The sequence below is a fragment of the Juglans microcarpa x Juglans regia genome, chromosome 1D, assembly GCF_004785595.1.
Source record: "Juglans microcarpa x Juglans regia isolate MS1-56 chromosome 1D, Jm3101_v1.0, whole genome shotgun sequence".
NCBI lineage: Eukaryota > Viridiplantae > Streptophyta > Magnoliopsida > Fagales > Juglandaceae > Juglans > Juglans microcarpa x Juglans regia.
The window spans coordinates 44,521,881-44,539,907 of NC_054594.1; the positions used below are offsets into that span (position 1 = coordinate 44,521,881).

The following is an 18,027-nucleotide window of genomic DNA, read 5'->3' on the forward strand; positions in this document are numbered from 1 at the left end:
ATAATATGCGTGTTCTGGGCAAAGGCTTTAAAGATGAATCTAGTTCTATTCTGGTCACTGATAGCGTTAGGCATGGAAAGAAGGCTTGCTGGGCATCGTTAACGTTTTTAAGTGGGTACAACAAGCTTTCAAATAGTTAGATTGTTTTCCATGAACGAATCTGTTTTCAATTTTTTGCAAGCACGCAAAATTGCAGATAGTGCTTATAATCGTTTAAATAATATTGGGTGCTAGAATTTTAATACAAATAGCATTTAGAAATATACAAGATTTTGGGAGGAAGGGGTGTGATCGGTCGGAGTGGGGGGTCACAGATCGAAAATTTCGGTCTATGATTTTTACCAGATCAAATTGTTAACTATCAGTTCGGTCGGTTCATGAGTATATTTTTTTTTTTCAATTTTCTTTGTTTGACAGAATTAAATTCATAAAATTAAAATTAAGTGATATTTTTAATATTTTACATAAAATTATTATATATCTATTGAATAAAAATTACATAATTAACTAATACAATTATTATATAAAATAATATATAATATATAAAAAAAATATTTATATATTTACATACATTCGGTCGGTTTCGCTCTGATCTAAAAAAAATACACCAACCGACTAATAAAACTATTCAGTCTCAGTCCAGTTCTAGATATGAACGATCTCTGAAGTCGTACGGGTTAGAATCGGTTCAGAGAACGAATTCGAATAAACCAACCGCCTTTGCTTGGGAAATTTTGCAGCCTAGCTCGGCCCCAATGCTCCTTTTTGGACCATTTTTCAGATTTTGTTTTGGTTTTTTTCAATAACTCGGGTCCAGATGTAGTTTCACCGATTGATGGATAGTATTACACACATTTGAAAAATAAAAATAAAAATTATTTTCCTGTTGAACTACTTGCTCCGCTTCCGAGGACCCGATATGAGTAGAAATACAGAGAAATGTTGTGCACTCAAAACAGGCAGGCACTCTCCGGAATCTGATATTTGCGGGTTGGAGCAGTGTGAGAAACACAAAGGTGGCGACTACTGTTTGCTAAAGGGTTCAAAAGTGAGTTTTAAATTGTCGCAAGTTTCCCGGGAAGGGAAAAGTCCAATCGTTGATTTCATATATATATATATATATATATATATATATATATTCATTGTGCAATTGGGCATTTCAAGATAAGTAAATAATGACCAATTAGACTGCACTGATATTTGATACCCTATCACATAATTTATACTTAATGATTCGTAGCAGAGATTGAGAGGTAAAGACATCCTTTTTCGAAGAATTTCCTTCCAAAAACTAAATTGACCTTCAACTATTAATACTACTACAGCATTTACCTTAGAATCTGATTAAAAATGTCAACTCTACACATTTTGCAGCGTCCTTCCTTGAGTAAATTACATGTCGTGACCCGCAAACTGCATAACAAGCAAATACACAAGCAGATAATATCTTAAAGTTGAAGTCTTGAGATTCGATAGACCTACATTTTGCTTATATATAAGCAAAAAAAGTCATGTACAGCATACCTGAATTCGAGACGGGCCAGCAAGCAAGCATGTAAAAGAACTTCTCACTGGCAGCTGCTTGATCATCTCTGGGCTTGGTCCGAACCCGAAGCTCCAACTGGAGAAGTAGCTGGCACACTGCTTGCTGACCCATTCTCAACAGGTGCGGGGACACCCCATTTGCCTTCAGATTCAAGGGGTTCAAAGACATGAACCCCCCCATCTGACAGCCCTAATGCAAATTGATTTGGTTCTTGTGGATGTGCCGCAATCACGAGTGGTTGTACATTAGAACTGCTGCATTGAGTAAACATTAAACAAAGGCTCGTAATCTACCACTCACATAGGTAAGTAAGTGCAGTCAAGTTTCCCCAGCCAAACTAGCAATTTCTACCTATCAAATAAAGTGAGTAATTGCAGAAAAAGACGCATATTGAACTGACAAATTATTTGGCATTGGACAAGCAATTTACCAGGTCAAAGATAGGCTTGATCAAAATTTAGATGTCAACGTCAAGAATTTGACATATTTTGGAGCCTCAGCTTCAGCAGTCTAGTAAATTATCTAGGGTTAAAAATATTGAGGGAATTAAACTTTTTACCACAACTACCACTTGTTCTTCACTTCAACTTGTAAACCTTATTATGACTGTCAATCCTCGGTTGTCCGCGGATTCAATTATCAAGAAGTATATTCACAGCTTCTTGTACCTAAGTTTCAGCTTGCACCCCAAAACACCTATTCTTTTCAATGTGTACTATCGCTTTAGATCCGACAGTTAAAATTATGCCACGGAGGCAATTTTTTGTTCATATGAATGGTGGGGGTGCAAATTGAAAAATATGCATAGTTTAGGGTCCAACTTGAGACTTTTGATGGTTTGGGATGCAAATTCAAAAACAAGTGGTAGTTTGTGAGTTTTCAACCAAAAAAAAAAAAATTATTCTGAAAAAACCAATGGAATGTTTAGATTAAAGTTTCCAATGTCTATGAATTACTACTTGCATAATTCCTAATATATTAAGAGACATTAAAGAACAAAAACTTAATCTTTAATGTAAAAGAAGGAATTTGCAAGAGGAGATGAATTCTTCTGAAGGATGAAAGTTTCCGCTGAACACATAATGCATGGAATAGTTGAGTTTTGATAGAGATATGCAGGACTTCATTAAGGAATATTTTAGTGCATAGGGCTCAAAGAAGTTTTTGACCAATATTTTTTGGGTCTCGCAAAAGTAGGACCCAATTATCTAACATGACCAAGATTGGTTGGGCGGTGGTATGGTGAGAAGGTTATGTCCATTATTATTACCATTAGCAGTATATTTTTAGTATGAAGAAAATATCTGCACAATATTTCAAATTGTTATGGATATCCTTTTTTTTTTATAAGTAAATTGTTATGGATATCCTACACAGTTGAGGAATTGATCCAAGTGTAAGATGCTGAGAAAGTTTAATTCCACCATTCAGATACACCAAGGAAGTCAACAATAGCAGCAACAAAAAGATGAATCCAATCTAAGCAAAGCTGGAATTTATCTGAAATGAACCTGAGTTAGCTTGGCCTAGGTCAAGTACCTGACACTAGAAGGAAGATAAGCAGAAGGATTGATTCGACATCGTAGTCTGAGATTTGCAGCACCAAACACACACACTGTCGCATCTAAGAAGCTGGCATATATCAACTGGCTATCACAAGAGAATGTTGCATGAGAGATGGGGGCAGATTCACGTGGGACCCACTACAGATAGAAGAATTCATATTAGAACAAAAAGAAGAGGGAGGGTAGAAAAATGTTATTTCCAAAATATAAAACACTTTGGATATTAAAATACCTGCTTGACACATTCGAGTTTTGTTGTTTCATATATGGCAAGCTGAGTTTCATGTGAAACCAGAAAATGTATCTGATCCTGATGGAACTGTACACGAGTGTCTGACTGTGCAGGAGTCCTTCCAGCTGGAAGCTGCAGAAATCTAGTCTTCTGCTTTTCCCATCCATCAGAGCTCCATACACAGAGCTGGAGAAAGTATCGTACCATTTATGTGAACCAACATAAACATCCTTCTAGAATTGAGAATTATTGATCATGCCCAATTCAAAATTAGGAGTAATTTGTTGATAATAGTACCTCGAACTTTAATGATTGTTTGGAAAAATCGATGATACGGTTAATTACAGAAAAAAATCAATAATGCATGAGTTAGTTAAAGCATTGCATCTCAGACAAGAAATAATCATGGTTGTTATCTTGAAATTATTTAAAGATGCCACACAAATAAGTTGAAACATTGATTAATCCTTTAATCATATAAAGGGTGAATTGGCAGGTCTTTTAGAGAGCAGTAGAATCAACCTTTAGCTCTGCCTAGCTGAAATCGAATGATGCTTGCAGATTCATTACAGAATGAGATTGGGGACTTTGATTAGGTTGAGTCAAAGTCCCCAAGTGATCTGAAACGCAAGACCAAATTACAAAACACATCTGAATAAAAAAATTATTACCTGAGCATCTGCTCCAGATGAAACTAGAACATTCAGTACATGAGAAAAGCCAAGGCCAGTTATTCTTTTAGAGTGCCCTTTAAGCTTGCTCTTAACCTGCATCAAGAAAATGTAGGTCAATAACATTTCAAACCATGAGTTCTATTGATTGTGATAATATGCTGCATCATACTTCATCTACGCGAACATTGTATATCTGAATTGTGGAATCATCCATGCCAATGGCAATAATGTTGTTATCTTGAGGATGGAAAGCAAGAAATGTTGCTGCAGGTGGTGGCGGCATGAAAGTTGTCATTGTCTGCAGTAACCAAAAGAAAATGAAATTGGTCAGAATGAAACAAGAAAATAAACTAAAATGCTACACAGGACTTATGGCTTACCTTAAATGTCATCATATTGAACAAGGAAATCTTTCCTCCAGATGCCGACATGACATAAGAATCATTCTTGGACAAAGCAAAGCAGGGCACAGCCTCTTCAGGACTAGTGTCAGAAACATCATTGGTCATTAAAATTCCACTTGGTGGTTGCCATAATTGAGGTGACACACTAGCAGTTGCCTGCAAGATAAAGCACCATTTTCATAGATAAAACGTAATGAGTTTCGTTAGGTCTATGATGAAAGAACTACCAAGGGTTGACACCTCATACCTTTCCAGAAGTATTACGATCACTTCGTTGCCATTTCCAGAGCAGATGAATGGCATTTGATGCTAATGCCAGAACGGCATTACCTGAATTCGTATATATTAACCTTGATATCTGTAATAATCATGGAGGAAGCTAATGAGGATATTTTGTTGGAGACAGGATGGAATATGATAAAAATTTATGAGTCAAAATGAAGTTGATAGCTCATGGGTTGATCTAATACAGGATGGCCCAATATACAAAAACGAAAGGCCAGGTATATTTAGCAATCACATTGGTACAAAAGGAAATTTTTTACTGTTTAAGATGAGGAGACAATAGCAAAATGAGAGTTCAATAGAATATGTCTATATATCCTGAAATAACCATTATAAATTACAGCAGGCTAAAAGTTGAAGAAAAATTAAAACAGCTACATAACATTTAAATACTAGACAGCTTGAGATCCCATTTTACGCTTCTTGAATTCAAATTCCCTTCTAATTTCTAGTAATAAACAAATGCCGAAGAGCACCATAACCTACTATAGATGTTTTACAGTTCATGAGCCTTTAGTTAATATGAATGTCGACTTTCTTTTTAATTTAATACTTGTTTGTGCCAACTTATCATCTTCAAATTAGCGCAAGTAGATTTAGCGCAATATGCTGACTTCCTTAGTTGGAAGTATATTAAAATTTACAAATTCAATCCCCCTTAGTTAATTAATCCTCTTGATCCTGTTATCATGCATGGCATCAAATTAAAAGATCAAAACTACATCAATTTTTTCATCAATAAATATAGTGCTTCATCACTGCTCTGTCCACCCCCTCTTTTTTATTTTATTTTTTTTTACCCCCTCTTGCTTGTAGATCATTCTCTCTAGTAGGTTTCCTCTCCTAGTTCTTATTTCAGTATCTACAGTTTCATATTGTACCAATCACATTTTTCTTCTTTTATACTACATCAAACAACTCTTCTTTTTGCAAATGTTATATCATTCCTATTGAATTTTTTTCTCCACAAATCCACCTATTTTGTGCCATAACCTTCTTACTATAGTTCGACCTCTCGTGGTACGATACACCTGAACAAGGCAAGGACAATCTCTGTGCTAACTGGATCTTAACACTCGGTTGTTTCTACCTAAAGGTATTGAGAAAAGTAAATGAGGGATTTGGCTCCTCTCCTGCCTTTGAGATGGAGTCTGATAGGTGAATTGCTGGTGTCTAATCAAGACCGATGGCAGTGACTCACTTGCCAGCCCACTCCGTTTTCAAGGCAAAGGGAGATGAAGCAAACTGTAAATGATCCATTGAGTTTGAAGCAGATGAAGCAGCTTTTGCAAGGCAAGATGGCTTGAAAGTGAACTTATGTGTATGCTAGGCTAAACTGGCTAAACTGGCCAATCACAAAGCATTCATCAATTGAAAAGTACCAACTTTATTCTACTAATCTTATGTTATTGCATGCCAGGTATGCTTAGATACATTGGGGTAAAAGTAATATTTATGTATTATAAAGATCAGAATTCCCATGACTGGCATGGAGCTAGCTTGATTAATTATTCGAGTCTTTGGGTAATTACACCTACAGATTCATCATCAGTTGCAATCACAAAGTTTATTCTCACTAACAAGAAGATTACCATGCTATCCAACTAATATTTATGTACTTTAAGGAGTTTTGATTAATGAAAAGAGCAAGAGTAATGTAGCTAAGTGCACAGAAAGAGACACCACCAAAAAGTTCAGCACCAGTTTGAAATAAGCACCAGTTTGTGCGCAGGAAAGAATGTAGTAAGCACAGCACATATCAATAAATTGTAGAAGAGGAATACATTGTTGCTGAACTAGAGGAAGTGCCTTAGGAAGAAGAAAGCCAGATTGCAAACATAATCAAACCACTGTTATGTAAAAGAATCTCCCAAGAATAAAGCCAGTTAGCAAATATCACACCTTGGTTACTCTCAGGTTTTCAGGAAGCCTTAAAGATCTGCATTGAGATGGTTCATTGATTTCAGTGAGCTTCCAAACCTTGGATTTGTCGTTAGATTCTTCTGTTATTCTAGGTTTCACATCCCCCAAGTTCCGGACATCCCCATTCTGGCAAGATTAATGTCAATTTAATCTGTATTAGAAGAATAATATTTCATGATACAAAATGCATTTAAACATAGATGAGAAAAATATGATATCGATATTTTCTGTGATTGAATAGTAATTTCTATCCAAACCATGACAAGCAGAAAAACTCTGACGGTCCAACTTATATAAATTTTATATATGAAGTGGGAAAAGTAAGTGCCACAAACCATTCCAGCAATAGCAACCATAGAGGCACCTCTGTCTGCAAGTCCGGCACTAGTCGCAGCAGCTGCTGCTGCCGCCGCCGCTGCAGCTGAAATTGGGTTTATTGTCGGCTGTAAGAGATGTCACGCATGGACACAAGATTAGTTCATGCTGAGGTGAGGTGTCACAACAACTAATGATCTGATAAAAAGCTACCTTCGTCACAGCTTCAGATGCTCTTGAGGCATCATAAGAAAGATTTTCTAAGTTGCGTAATGACCTACTGCCCTCTGTATTTGCCAAAATCTTAATTCCATTTTCATTGGCAGAAACAGCCAAGAGATTGCCATCCCTGTTGAAGCGGATACGTGGGCTTGCCTAGGAAGCAGAAAATACAAAATTGAGCAACTATTATTTCAAAGGGACACTTTCAATTAATACTTTAACTTAATGGACTTACTGGGAGGCCTCCATCGGCATCAACAGTAGTCAAAAGTTGAACGTTGTCCATATCCCAGAATTTGATAGAGAAATCATCACCAGCAGCTAAAAACCGGTTTTTAGTTGTATCAAATTGCACAACACCCAAAGAACGCTTACGGAATCCTTGATAGGTCCTTTTCACAGCCCCTTCACTTTCATTCCATTCAACAATAAACGATTCCCCCTCTTTACTTGTCCCACATGAAAAGAGCCTGAAATTCACACAAACCACCCACAAAAAAATAAATAAATACAAACAAACAGACAAAAACAAAGGTTAAAAAAATAAAACCCTATTTAGTTGACCATGCCCCCACCAAAGAGCAAAGGACAAGCAGCACCAACACAACAGGTCCATTTTATTACCTAGTACCATCGGCACTGTAAGCCATTGTCGTGCACCAGCGACCAGGAGCATCATAATCAACTCGAGATCCCAAGTTGTCATACAACCATGCTTTTATCTTTCCATCCAGTGCAGTTGAAAAGATAAACTAAGCATAAAGGCACAAAACGGATGTTAGGAACAAAAATACTGGGACTTAAGGAAGAATCCATGAAAGGAAGGCCAAACCAATAACCACAATAAGCTCAAAGCATTCAACTAAAACAATCAGAACAAAAATAATCACAAATGAAAATGATACCTGAATGTTTTCCTTATAGTGAGGACAGACAGAATAAACAGGAGCCTCATGACCTTCAAAAGTATACTGCCTTGAACCAGTAGTAGCATCCCACACCTACAATTACCAAACAAGATTAGGAAGGAATGGCGAACTTACCTCCACTCAAAACATCAAAACGACCAAACATGCAACAAAACCAACTGACCTTGATGGTCTTATCGTCACCACAGGTTATCACACAAAGTTGCTTGTTTGGGTGGGAGAATGCAATGTCATTTACTCCACCAACATGAGCCTCAATCTATATCAGCAAATTTAAAGCAACTTTCAGTATAGCATCTCAAATACCACAGAAGTTAAAGTGCAAAAAGAATGAATCAGAAAAATTCATATTAGATATACCTCCAGGTGCTGCTGTATATTATCATTCCCATGATAAGAATATATTTGAACGATGTGCCTGGAGTATGCAACTCCTGTAATTGGAATAGAAAGAAGACATCATCTAATTGTCCAGTTCACCATTAAGATATATATTGGTTGTGTACATAGAGTGAAAAACTCCAATGTATTAAGCATACCAAACAAAGAACCGTCAGGGCTCCAAATCACACGGTTAACAGATACACCAGGATCTTTAACCAGAGCTGCCTGAAATCCATCAATATCAGTTCCAATTACTCTACAATTTTTTTATTGGTAAACAAGTTCCAATTACTCTACTATTATAGGCATTAAGGATATAGCACTAACATTAACTTGTATCATTAATGAAAGAAAAAAAAAAGGGGACACACCTGCAGAGGCATTGTACGTGCACTAAGATCCCAAACTTTGAAATTCCTCAAAACCAACTGCTCCCTAGAACCAACTTCCCACAACCCAATGTCCCCAACATTGGTACCAACTGAAGCACAACATGCAAAATATTCAATTGACCTAAAACACCAAACATTTGTAGGAAGGAAATATAACATTTACAACACTTGGTAGCAAGCTTAAATATTTATAGATAAAATCAAGAGGCTTTAAAAGAGAGCCAACCAAGAAGTAAGGTTTGTTGAACAGGATGAAAATCCATGCTCATGGGAGATGATCCTTGATTTAAGGTCCGAGCAACAGTTTTTGGCAAGTCATCTGGCGCATTGAATGGCTGACTATGACCATGACCCTGGAATGTTACTGGCAACACATTAACGGGCAGATTAACCTGCACACATGAACAGTAATAAAAAAATGATGAGACTTGGAAAGAAAAATATGCTTCTGATCCGGCCATCCGATAATTTTAGACCACTCTGAAACATCAGACTATTTTACTGTAGTCCATCATATGAATGCACACCGATTGATTGTATTCTAGCATTCCAATTTTCTCCTCATTGTAATTTTATTAGAGAAACCTTTTTTATCAGTAGTAATTTTATTCGAGAAATCATAATTATCTCGATGTGGAATTATTACAATGAGAACCATAATGTTGAAAATACGATTAAAGTTAATTTTTCACTTGTAATCATGGACAATTTTTTAACATCCAAAAAAAAATGTGGAAAATAATTTAGGGACATGAGGAGTTACGTGAAAACATGATTTCACAACCCAATGAACAAAAATACGAGGATAATACCTCATCAGTAATCCCCATTGGTCTAGCTCTTTTAGAAACATGATCAGACTCCCCAGATGGGTAGTCTAGAGAAGGGTTAGTAGGAGGAGTCCTTGGATGCTTCAAAGCAGCTGTTCACGTCAAAGAAGCACTTCCATGGTTAAAATTGGAACTATAAACAACATCTTATATCTGGAAAAAAATTGCAGATGTACTCAGTAGCCAATACCTAAACAAATGAATATAATACCTGGGATTGATGGAGCACCAAGACCAATAGCTCCTCCAGAAACTGCTGGATGAGTTACAGTGGAAGGATTGGACATCCAACCTGCAAGGGGCGTTGGCACAGGTGCTGGTGCAGGTTGAAAAGGCTGAAAACATATGTTCAAGAAAATTAACGAAAGGCTGTAAAAATCCAACTAAGTTGACATTGCAACCAATCAATCTGTAACCTACCCCATGTGCACCTAGGTTAGGGAAACCCCCAGCTTTTGGTAAGGATCCAAGCAGTGGATTGTTTGCAGGTGATGGAGCACGTGCACCATTTGGTTGTGCACAAGAGTGATCCACGAATAGAGTTTTTATATCTGGATTTGGCCTAGGGTTTTTACATAGTTGGTGCTGCCAATTCAAGCTGCAATTTACAATAACAAATCAGATTGTAGAACTTAACTAACATGAGTGTAAACTTATGACGAGCAGTAATGTTAATTAAGTTTCTCTGAAACTGATATAATTCCGAGCACCCTAGACTGTGAAGCATATATTTCATGCTGATATTCAGAGACAAACGACTCTTGGCATCACTGGAAAGTTGATTATTGTTGCATTGTTTATCCCAGCATTCATGGCACGGTCCCAACTTACAGGGTAGGATCAATCATGAAAGAAATGGTCAAAATATCATGATCATTAGCTAAAATTATAAAATACTCATTTCAAATGCCATTCAAGAGAAATGAAGACACCAAAATAAGTTCAGTACCAAGTAAAACCACCACAAAGTCAATTTGAAGCTAGTATAGAGGAAGACTAAAGCATCTTTAAATGAGTTACCTTTGGTTGATGAGAGTCCGTAACCTTGAATTTTTAAGGTTTGGGAATTGCAATTTATCACGGAATAAAGGATTTGCTTCGATTAGTTTCTTAAGCTCCACCAACATGATTGCTCTAGCAGATTTGGTATCTCCATATTTGGAAAGTTGCTCATTTTCCCTGTGATACAACAAACCCATTTTGACAACATTTTCTATAGTTGATTTCAAATGTAAGGTGGAAGACTTGAACACAAATTCATCATACCTGAAATTCTCCAATGTCAAGAGCTGAGTGATTTCCTTGAAAAGCTCTTCATTAAATGTGGCAAAAACTTTCAAATCCTTTACTAATATATCCACAGCCTTGGAACGATCATGCCTATCAAAATTTAAACAGTCTCATTCACATGCTATATGCCACAGAATCACCAAAGACAAACAATCACTTCTAATAAAACCGACACTTAGATAATTAATAACCTAAAACTTGAAAGCTTACTTATCCAATGCCTCGAGATACTTTTGCTTCCTTATCTCAAAAAAGATTTTCATTGAGTACCGATTGTCGTCCACTTTTGTGAACCCGGAAAGGTACTTCTCAACCTCCTCCCAATTCCCATTTTGCACCTCATCCTCAAAATACTTCATATTAAAGAAAAACCCAGATTCCTGCTCAAGCCTATTTCATAAACAAAGCAACTGATGAGACAAAAGTACATAATCAATTGTTCAAAATGACTTAACAATAAAAATAAAAATAAAAACAAAGAAGAAAGCTAAATTCTTAGTAGCTTACTTGTGAACAGTCTCTTTGAACTTTTCCTCATCAAGGAATTGTAAAATCAAGAACACAAGCTCTCTACTAAGCGACGACATGGTAGTCGCCCCGTCTTCTTCGATTCAAAAATACGAATCACCAAGAACGGCACTAGATCTGAAAAAATATCATAAGCGACAGATAAATCTGTAAAGGGGCCATCTCTGACTAGCTTAATTATTGGAAAAGCAATAAAAAATAGCACATAGATTCAAATCTATCCCCTGAGATAGATCAGTCAACTACCACCCATCGGACAAAAAAGAAACCCATTTTTGCACCCAAAAATATCGCATGTACTCGGAAAATACCGACATGGGTGAAGCTTAACATCGGGTTAAAAATCTTTGAAAAAATCAAGGGTGATATTTTTCACGGAAGAGAAGGCTGCTTTCAGACCATATGGGCATCAAAGATGCAAAAGCAAACCCCCCATCCCACGGGAAAAAATAAAAAGGGTTAAAAAACTGCAGACTTTAAAGCAAAAGATTCTGAATTTCAGAGAGAGGTTGAGAGAATTGAAGGAAGCCCTTACCTTGAAAACCAACGAACACGAGCGCACAGAAGAGAGAGCTAAGAGAAGCTTTTCCCCCTCTAGAAATGGAATGGTATTACTCTCTCTCTCTCTCTCTCTCTCTCTCCCCCTCTCTCTTCCTTTCTCTAAAAACTCGCTCTCTCTGTCTCTGTCTAGACAATTATATAATGAGACATTGAGCTTTCAGAAATGGGGATTTTATAGGAGGCAGACAGATAAAGCACTGATAAGTAGATGTACATATCAACTGATACTTCAATCCACATATCCAAGTTATGGTGAAATGTAGTACTCGTTATCAATAAGTCCAATCAAGACGGGTCCCACTTAGCCGGCTAGACTTTGTTGAGGTCATCGGCTCGGAATCTCTAGCTGACAGCTGTCCTTCAGCTTGATTTGGACCTAGAGTTAAAGATGAAATAATAGACTACATAAAGTACGTACGACTATCCTTCACTTGCTGCGGTAGATTTCAACCACTTTAATTTTATCTCCTTACCCGAAATCCATCCAACGGTACATTAACAAGGTAGAGGAACACTCGAGAAAATGTTGAAAATGTCCGAGAAAGCGATTTTTACTCTGTCTCAGATCCCTCGTGAAACGACAAGCTTTCTCGGACGAGTCCCATAAACTTCGACCCCCGGAGCAGCCACAATATTACTTTCGTTGCCATTGTTCCACTCATGGTAGTTGTACTAAACTACACAGTATTATTATCATATATCACGTGATACAGTAATACCGTTCATGATTGCGATACTAAACGAGAGATACTCGGCGGTAAAGAATAAGATATATACTTTTATCGTGGCTCAAAATTTTTAATATTTTTTTTAAGATTATTGGGAATGATTTAGATTGTATTATTGTTGGAAAAATGTTATTGTGGGCAGATTATATGCAATAAAATGTTTAAATGACATCATTTAATTTTAAATATAAATTTTAAATCTTAGATCTTAACAAATTAAAACTTATTATTTTAGTTATGTGAATGATTTACTTTACACACCAACTCGATAGTAAGATATTCTTATATATTCTGTGAATAGTAATGAAAAATTAATGATAGAATATTAAATAGTAGTGATAGGCTTATAATAACAAAAATTCTACGTGCAGTTACTTTTATATATTTTTTGTGTACTCTATTAATGTGATTAGTTACATCATTTTTTTTAATATAAAATAATTGTTTTACTCAATCACATCAGTAGAATACGTAAAAATAACTATATGTAACATAACTCTTATAATAAATACCACCATTATATCTTAAAATATTTAAACATCAATCACAACGTAATAAATAAAAAATAATTGGTCTTATTATTTATCATGTCAATACTATCACTATGCAGATGTTACATTCAAGATGATATGATATAGAATTTGCGGTTTAAATAGTGGAAAGGCAAGGAAATTAATAGTATGGTGTTGAGTAAGATGATTGATGATCTCTTTCATCTCACCTAATGTATTTATGTGGAGGTCCCACTTGTCACTCCGCAACATGAATGCAACTCAAACCTTTTATTTTAAATAAACAACTACCTACTACCAATAATGCACGCATATTACACGTGAGTGTAACTTTTGTGTTTTCTTTTTTGGCATGTACTCGCGGTACTATTATAAATTGTCCGTATGTATATATATTATAAGCAAGGGAAATGGATTACGGAGCGTGTCATGTTGATCAACGAGTGAAATGGGGGAGGTGGTGTGAGATAGGTATTCGACAATGATATCAATAAGCGTCTAGTGAACCAAGAAAAAAAAATTCTTAGAGATCATTTATGTAAGAAAATTAATTTTCATCATTATTTTTTATACGATATTAAATAATTGATTTATAAATAAAATACAACAAATAATCTCAAATCATTTAACATTATATCATAGAACAATGGGTGAATCGAGTGATTTGTTATTAGAACTCATTAGGATGATTATAGCTTATTAATACAAAGTCACGGATTTGAGTTCTTGTTGATTTAATGCTAAAGGAATAAGGTAATTCATGCAATTATCACTATTCATCGATTTTCTACTAAATTATTGTTATCATTACGTTTGTATTTAGAGACGAGTTGAGATAGTTATAGATGAGTTGAATAAAATATTGTTAGAATATTATTTTTAATATTATTATTTATTTTAAAATTTAAAAAATTGAATTATTATATTTTATATAAGATTTTAAAAAATTTATAATAATAAAATGAGATGAGTTAAAATGAATTGAATTTAAAGTAGGCTTAGAAACTTCTAGATTTCAAAAAAAAAAAAAAAAAAAAAAAAAAAAAAAAAAAAAAAGAGAGAGAGAAAGATTTTGATAAACGTGATCGGAAAGAATAAGTAAAGGTATATATATTCCTCAATATATATAAATATATATATTATATTGGTTGCCAAAAAGGTGAAGGTTTTTAGTGCAAGTGTAAAGGGCAACAAAGTTCGGTACAAGACTGGATGCTCACGCGCTATCCAGCAAGAGCCACTGAAAAGGAAACAGAGTGGGCGTGCGAGTTGTGTCCGGAAAATGGTCCCCACGCATGTTCCTGCGATTGAACTTATTGTTTTTACGAGAGAGAGAGAGAGACATGGTGGGGAGGGCCAGGCGTTGTAGGCTGCCGTGTGTCCGTAAGGAAATGTTTGGATATTCAATTAAATTGTGATGAAATAAAAATTTAAAATTTAAAAAAATATTATTATAATATATTTTTTTTAAATTATTTTATTTTGAAATTAAAAAAATTAAATTATTTATTATATTTTATTTAAAAATTTAAAAAAATAATAATAATTAAATAAGATGAATTAAGATTGACTTTATTGAATATAAAAAATATTTTATCGCAATTCGTTTTATTTTATTTAATTATTATAATTTTTTAAATTTTTATATAAAATATAATTTAAATTTTTTAAATTTTAAAATAATAATAATTAAAAAATTATTTCAACAACATTTTATTTAATTTTTAAATTTAATCTCATACTATCAAAGGCCCGAGTAATGTCCAACAGCCAACAGAGTTTGAAACTGTCAGTAAGCGCGTGCGCGTCACAGCTGTAGACTTTCTAGTTGTGGAAATTAATCTCTCTCTTTTTCTTTTTCTTTTTTACAATATTTTTGCATTTTTCTCAGCTGGTCGTGGAATTCAAACGGTGGGGCCATTTGATGTATCGACCGTACGTAGTTTTAAAAGCTTTTTATTTCCCTTCCTATTCAATTTCTTTTCTTATACGTTTGAAATTTAAAATCATTTTAATTTATTTTAATTTATTATTATAATTTTTTAAAATTTTAATATAAAATATAATAAATAATTTAATTTTTTCAAATTTTAAAATAATAATAATATTAAAAAATAATATTCTAAAAATATTTTATTAATTCAATTCAATTTAACATTTAAATGTAATTTTAATTAATTTTTATAAAAATAATTATACGAGAAAAACTCTTTCCCGAAACCCGATACGATAGACCAACCAAATTACAAGCATTTGGGAGATTTCTTTCTTTTTCTTTTGCGAGTTGTATGATTGAAGCCTTTACTGATGAAGAAGTCGCAAGATAGGACGTAGGACATGATCATTTACACATTGCTAATACGTGTAAAGCTAGGTTTGTTTTCTAGATAAGTCATGAGGATCAAGTCATTGATTTATTAATTATCCTCAATTATGCATCAAATTCCTGGTTACTTTGTACAAGTTGCAGAGTATCACGTACCCATTTTGTTCTTTTGTCTTTTCTTGTTTTGTGATCAATTGGAAAGTAATCATAGGTAATTAAGCAGTGCTCAAATATAATGAAGGTTCCACCAGCATCCTTGGGGATTGGTTAATGCTTTCTCTTGAATATTAGCTTTCATTTGGATATGAAGGATATTTCAAATAGTATATGAATGATGTTGAAATAGTTTGTGAATAACAGTAAATAATTTATTAATAATAATGTAGTAATTTGAGAATATCTAATAACATTTTGGTCACCAAACAAATTTATAAGTCTCGTTTAATTATACAATTTATATAAGATAAGATGAAATAAAATGTTATGTTAAAAGTTAAATAAAATATTATTATAATATAATTTTTATATTAAAATTAAAAAAAATTATAATAATTATATAAAATAAAATAAAATAATTTGATTTTATGTAATCAAATCAGTCCTTACTCTTTTGTATTTATGGTGACTTGACAACTAAAGTAGAAAACCAAAATAGACGGATAGAAAGGATTTAGACGGGGACCACTTTTCAAAACAAAAATAGAGCTAGGGTTGAAAACCTTAGATTTGAGCCCTATGGTCAAGCGACGCTGTATACAGCTAGATGAGAAATACTTTAATTAAGTAATTTCATGAGATATATTAAAATTATATAATTATTTTTATTATAGAATAATTTTAATATATTATATATAACTATATCAATTTATAAAATTATTTTTACGAAACATCGTTGTAATTGTAACATTATATATATATATATATGAAGGGCTAGCTTTGCGAGTTTGAAATATGATTTAGAACAAAATAATGATATTGCTCTATATATTAGAAAAAGAAAAAACTCTACAAAACTTCATAGACATTGATTCTTTATAATCAAAACATCGATCTTGTCATCTATATATTCGAATATACGTGATCCGTTTAACGTAGAATTACTACCGTTACACATATTTAGCTACCGTATTAATGTCGTTATTTATTTGTCGTTTCCGTTGTATGCAATGTGGGGTATGGCACATGAATGCATGGGAATCATCTGATCGATCGATGCACGACTGACTCTGTAAGATCGGTGGGTTCTAAGGCGATAATAGGGATGCGTAAGTACGTAGAGCTAACATCCAAAACCTATTAATTAATGTTCCGACTGATCTTATCCAAGGATCGCTGCCCCATTGCATGGCCAATGGCCTCTCGAGGAGGCACTTTTCTAGATAATCATTAGCCCCTCGCTCTACTGACATGAAAAATTTTCATCATCAATGCGCGCAGTGACGCATTTCTTGTTTTATTTAGTTTTATGTTTTGTACGTGCGTTTTATTTGACATCTTCTGTACGTATAGGGGACCCATTTATATATTTGGCTGCAAATTCAGCCATTCATTGGATTGATGTCATGTGATCTGTCCTGTTCGTGAAATTCATAAAGGATCACAATCAAAGGCCCAGAATCGAGTACAATTGCACTGCGTTTTCATACTTATTTTTTAATTTTTTTTAATGTATTTCATTTCATCTCACACCCAACCCTATCAAGCACTTAAAACAAAAAAATTTAGATAAATTATTTACGACGATAATAATTATTTAAGTTAAAAATAAATTTATTTTTATAGAAAATAATTATTTTCACAAGAAATAACTGACAACAAATAAACAGCTTTCTTATAGTGAAATAGAATCTACCACTGTCACTACAAGAAAATCGAGTTTTTGTGACCAATTTATTGCAACCAAAAGACTATTCGCAACCAATTTTAGTTGCAAATAGTTATTTCTCTAGAATTAACTAGTTGCAAATAAGCAGTTTTCTTGTAGTGCGTCTAGTCTAGCACTATCGAGATTTGAGATTTCGGATCTCTTAGATCCGACCTTTACCTTCCTTCAAAGAGTGGTGCACTAACCATACGCGCTTCCACAGTCAGTAATGATCGATTGCCAATGAATTGACTCATCTTCTGGTTGTTATTTTCTTATCTTTTCGTTTTCTTTAACTAAGAACCAAGATAAAGTAGTGAATAATAATAAACTATTTGTGAATAAAAGTAAATTGCTTGTAAATGATAATAAAATAGTTTGAGATAATATCAGAAAACAAACACATCTATATATATGAACCCATAAATATATCATAATCGCCTGGTTGCATGCAATTCTTTCTTTGGCCAATGTACATGAGCTAGCAGCCATCTCACTACGACTATATATACTCACC

The 18,027-nt window shown here is 34.1% G+C and overlaps 1 protein-coding gene across 2 annotated transcripts; it reads right to left on the reverse strand.

Moving 5' to 3' along the window:
- Positions 1 to 1,173: 1,173 nt before the first annotated feature.
- Positions 1,174 to 12,227, reverse strand: LOC121257802 (protein TOPLESS). 2 transcript variants are annotated; one of them, XM_041159054.1, is made up of 27 exons: positions 12,055 to 12,227; positions 11,499 to 11,636; positions 11,202 to 11,381; positions 10,968 to 11,081; positions 10,722 to 10,880; positions 10,122 to 10,299; positions 9,913 to 10,036; positions 9,684 to 9,793; positions 9,098 to 9,263; positions 8,851 to 8,960; positions 8,635 to 8,704; positions 8,456 to 8,529; positions 8,259 to 8,354; positions 8,072 to 8,167; positions 7,791 to 7,918; positions 7,402 to 7,636; positions 7,158 to 7,319; positions 6,965 to 7,072; positions 6,609 to 6,755; positions 4,669 to 4,779; positions 4,398 to 4,577; positions 4,187 to 4,315; positions 4,015 to 4,110; positions 3,344 to 3,529; positions 3,086 to 3,249; positions 1,525 to 1,797; positions 1,174 to 1,413 (listed from the first exon to the last, which is right to left on the reverse strand). In XM_041159054.1, exons 2-26 carry the CDS (start codon positions 11,576 to 11,578, stop codon positions 1,587 to 1,589), a joined length of 3,414 nt encoding a protein of 1,137 aa, XP_041014988.1. In that variant the 5' UTR covers positions 11,579 to 11,636; positions 12,055 to 12,227; the 3' UTR covers positions 1,174 to 1,413; positions 1,525 to 1,586. The 2 variants fall into 2 exon arrangements, with proteins under 2 accessions (XP_041014988.1, XP_041014978.1); XM_041159044.1 differs by having other exon boundaries at positions 1,525 to 1,800.
- Positions 12,228 to 18,027: the final 5,800 nt, after the last annotated feature.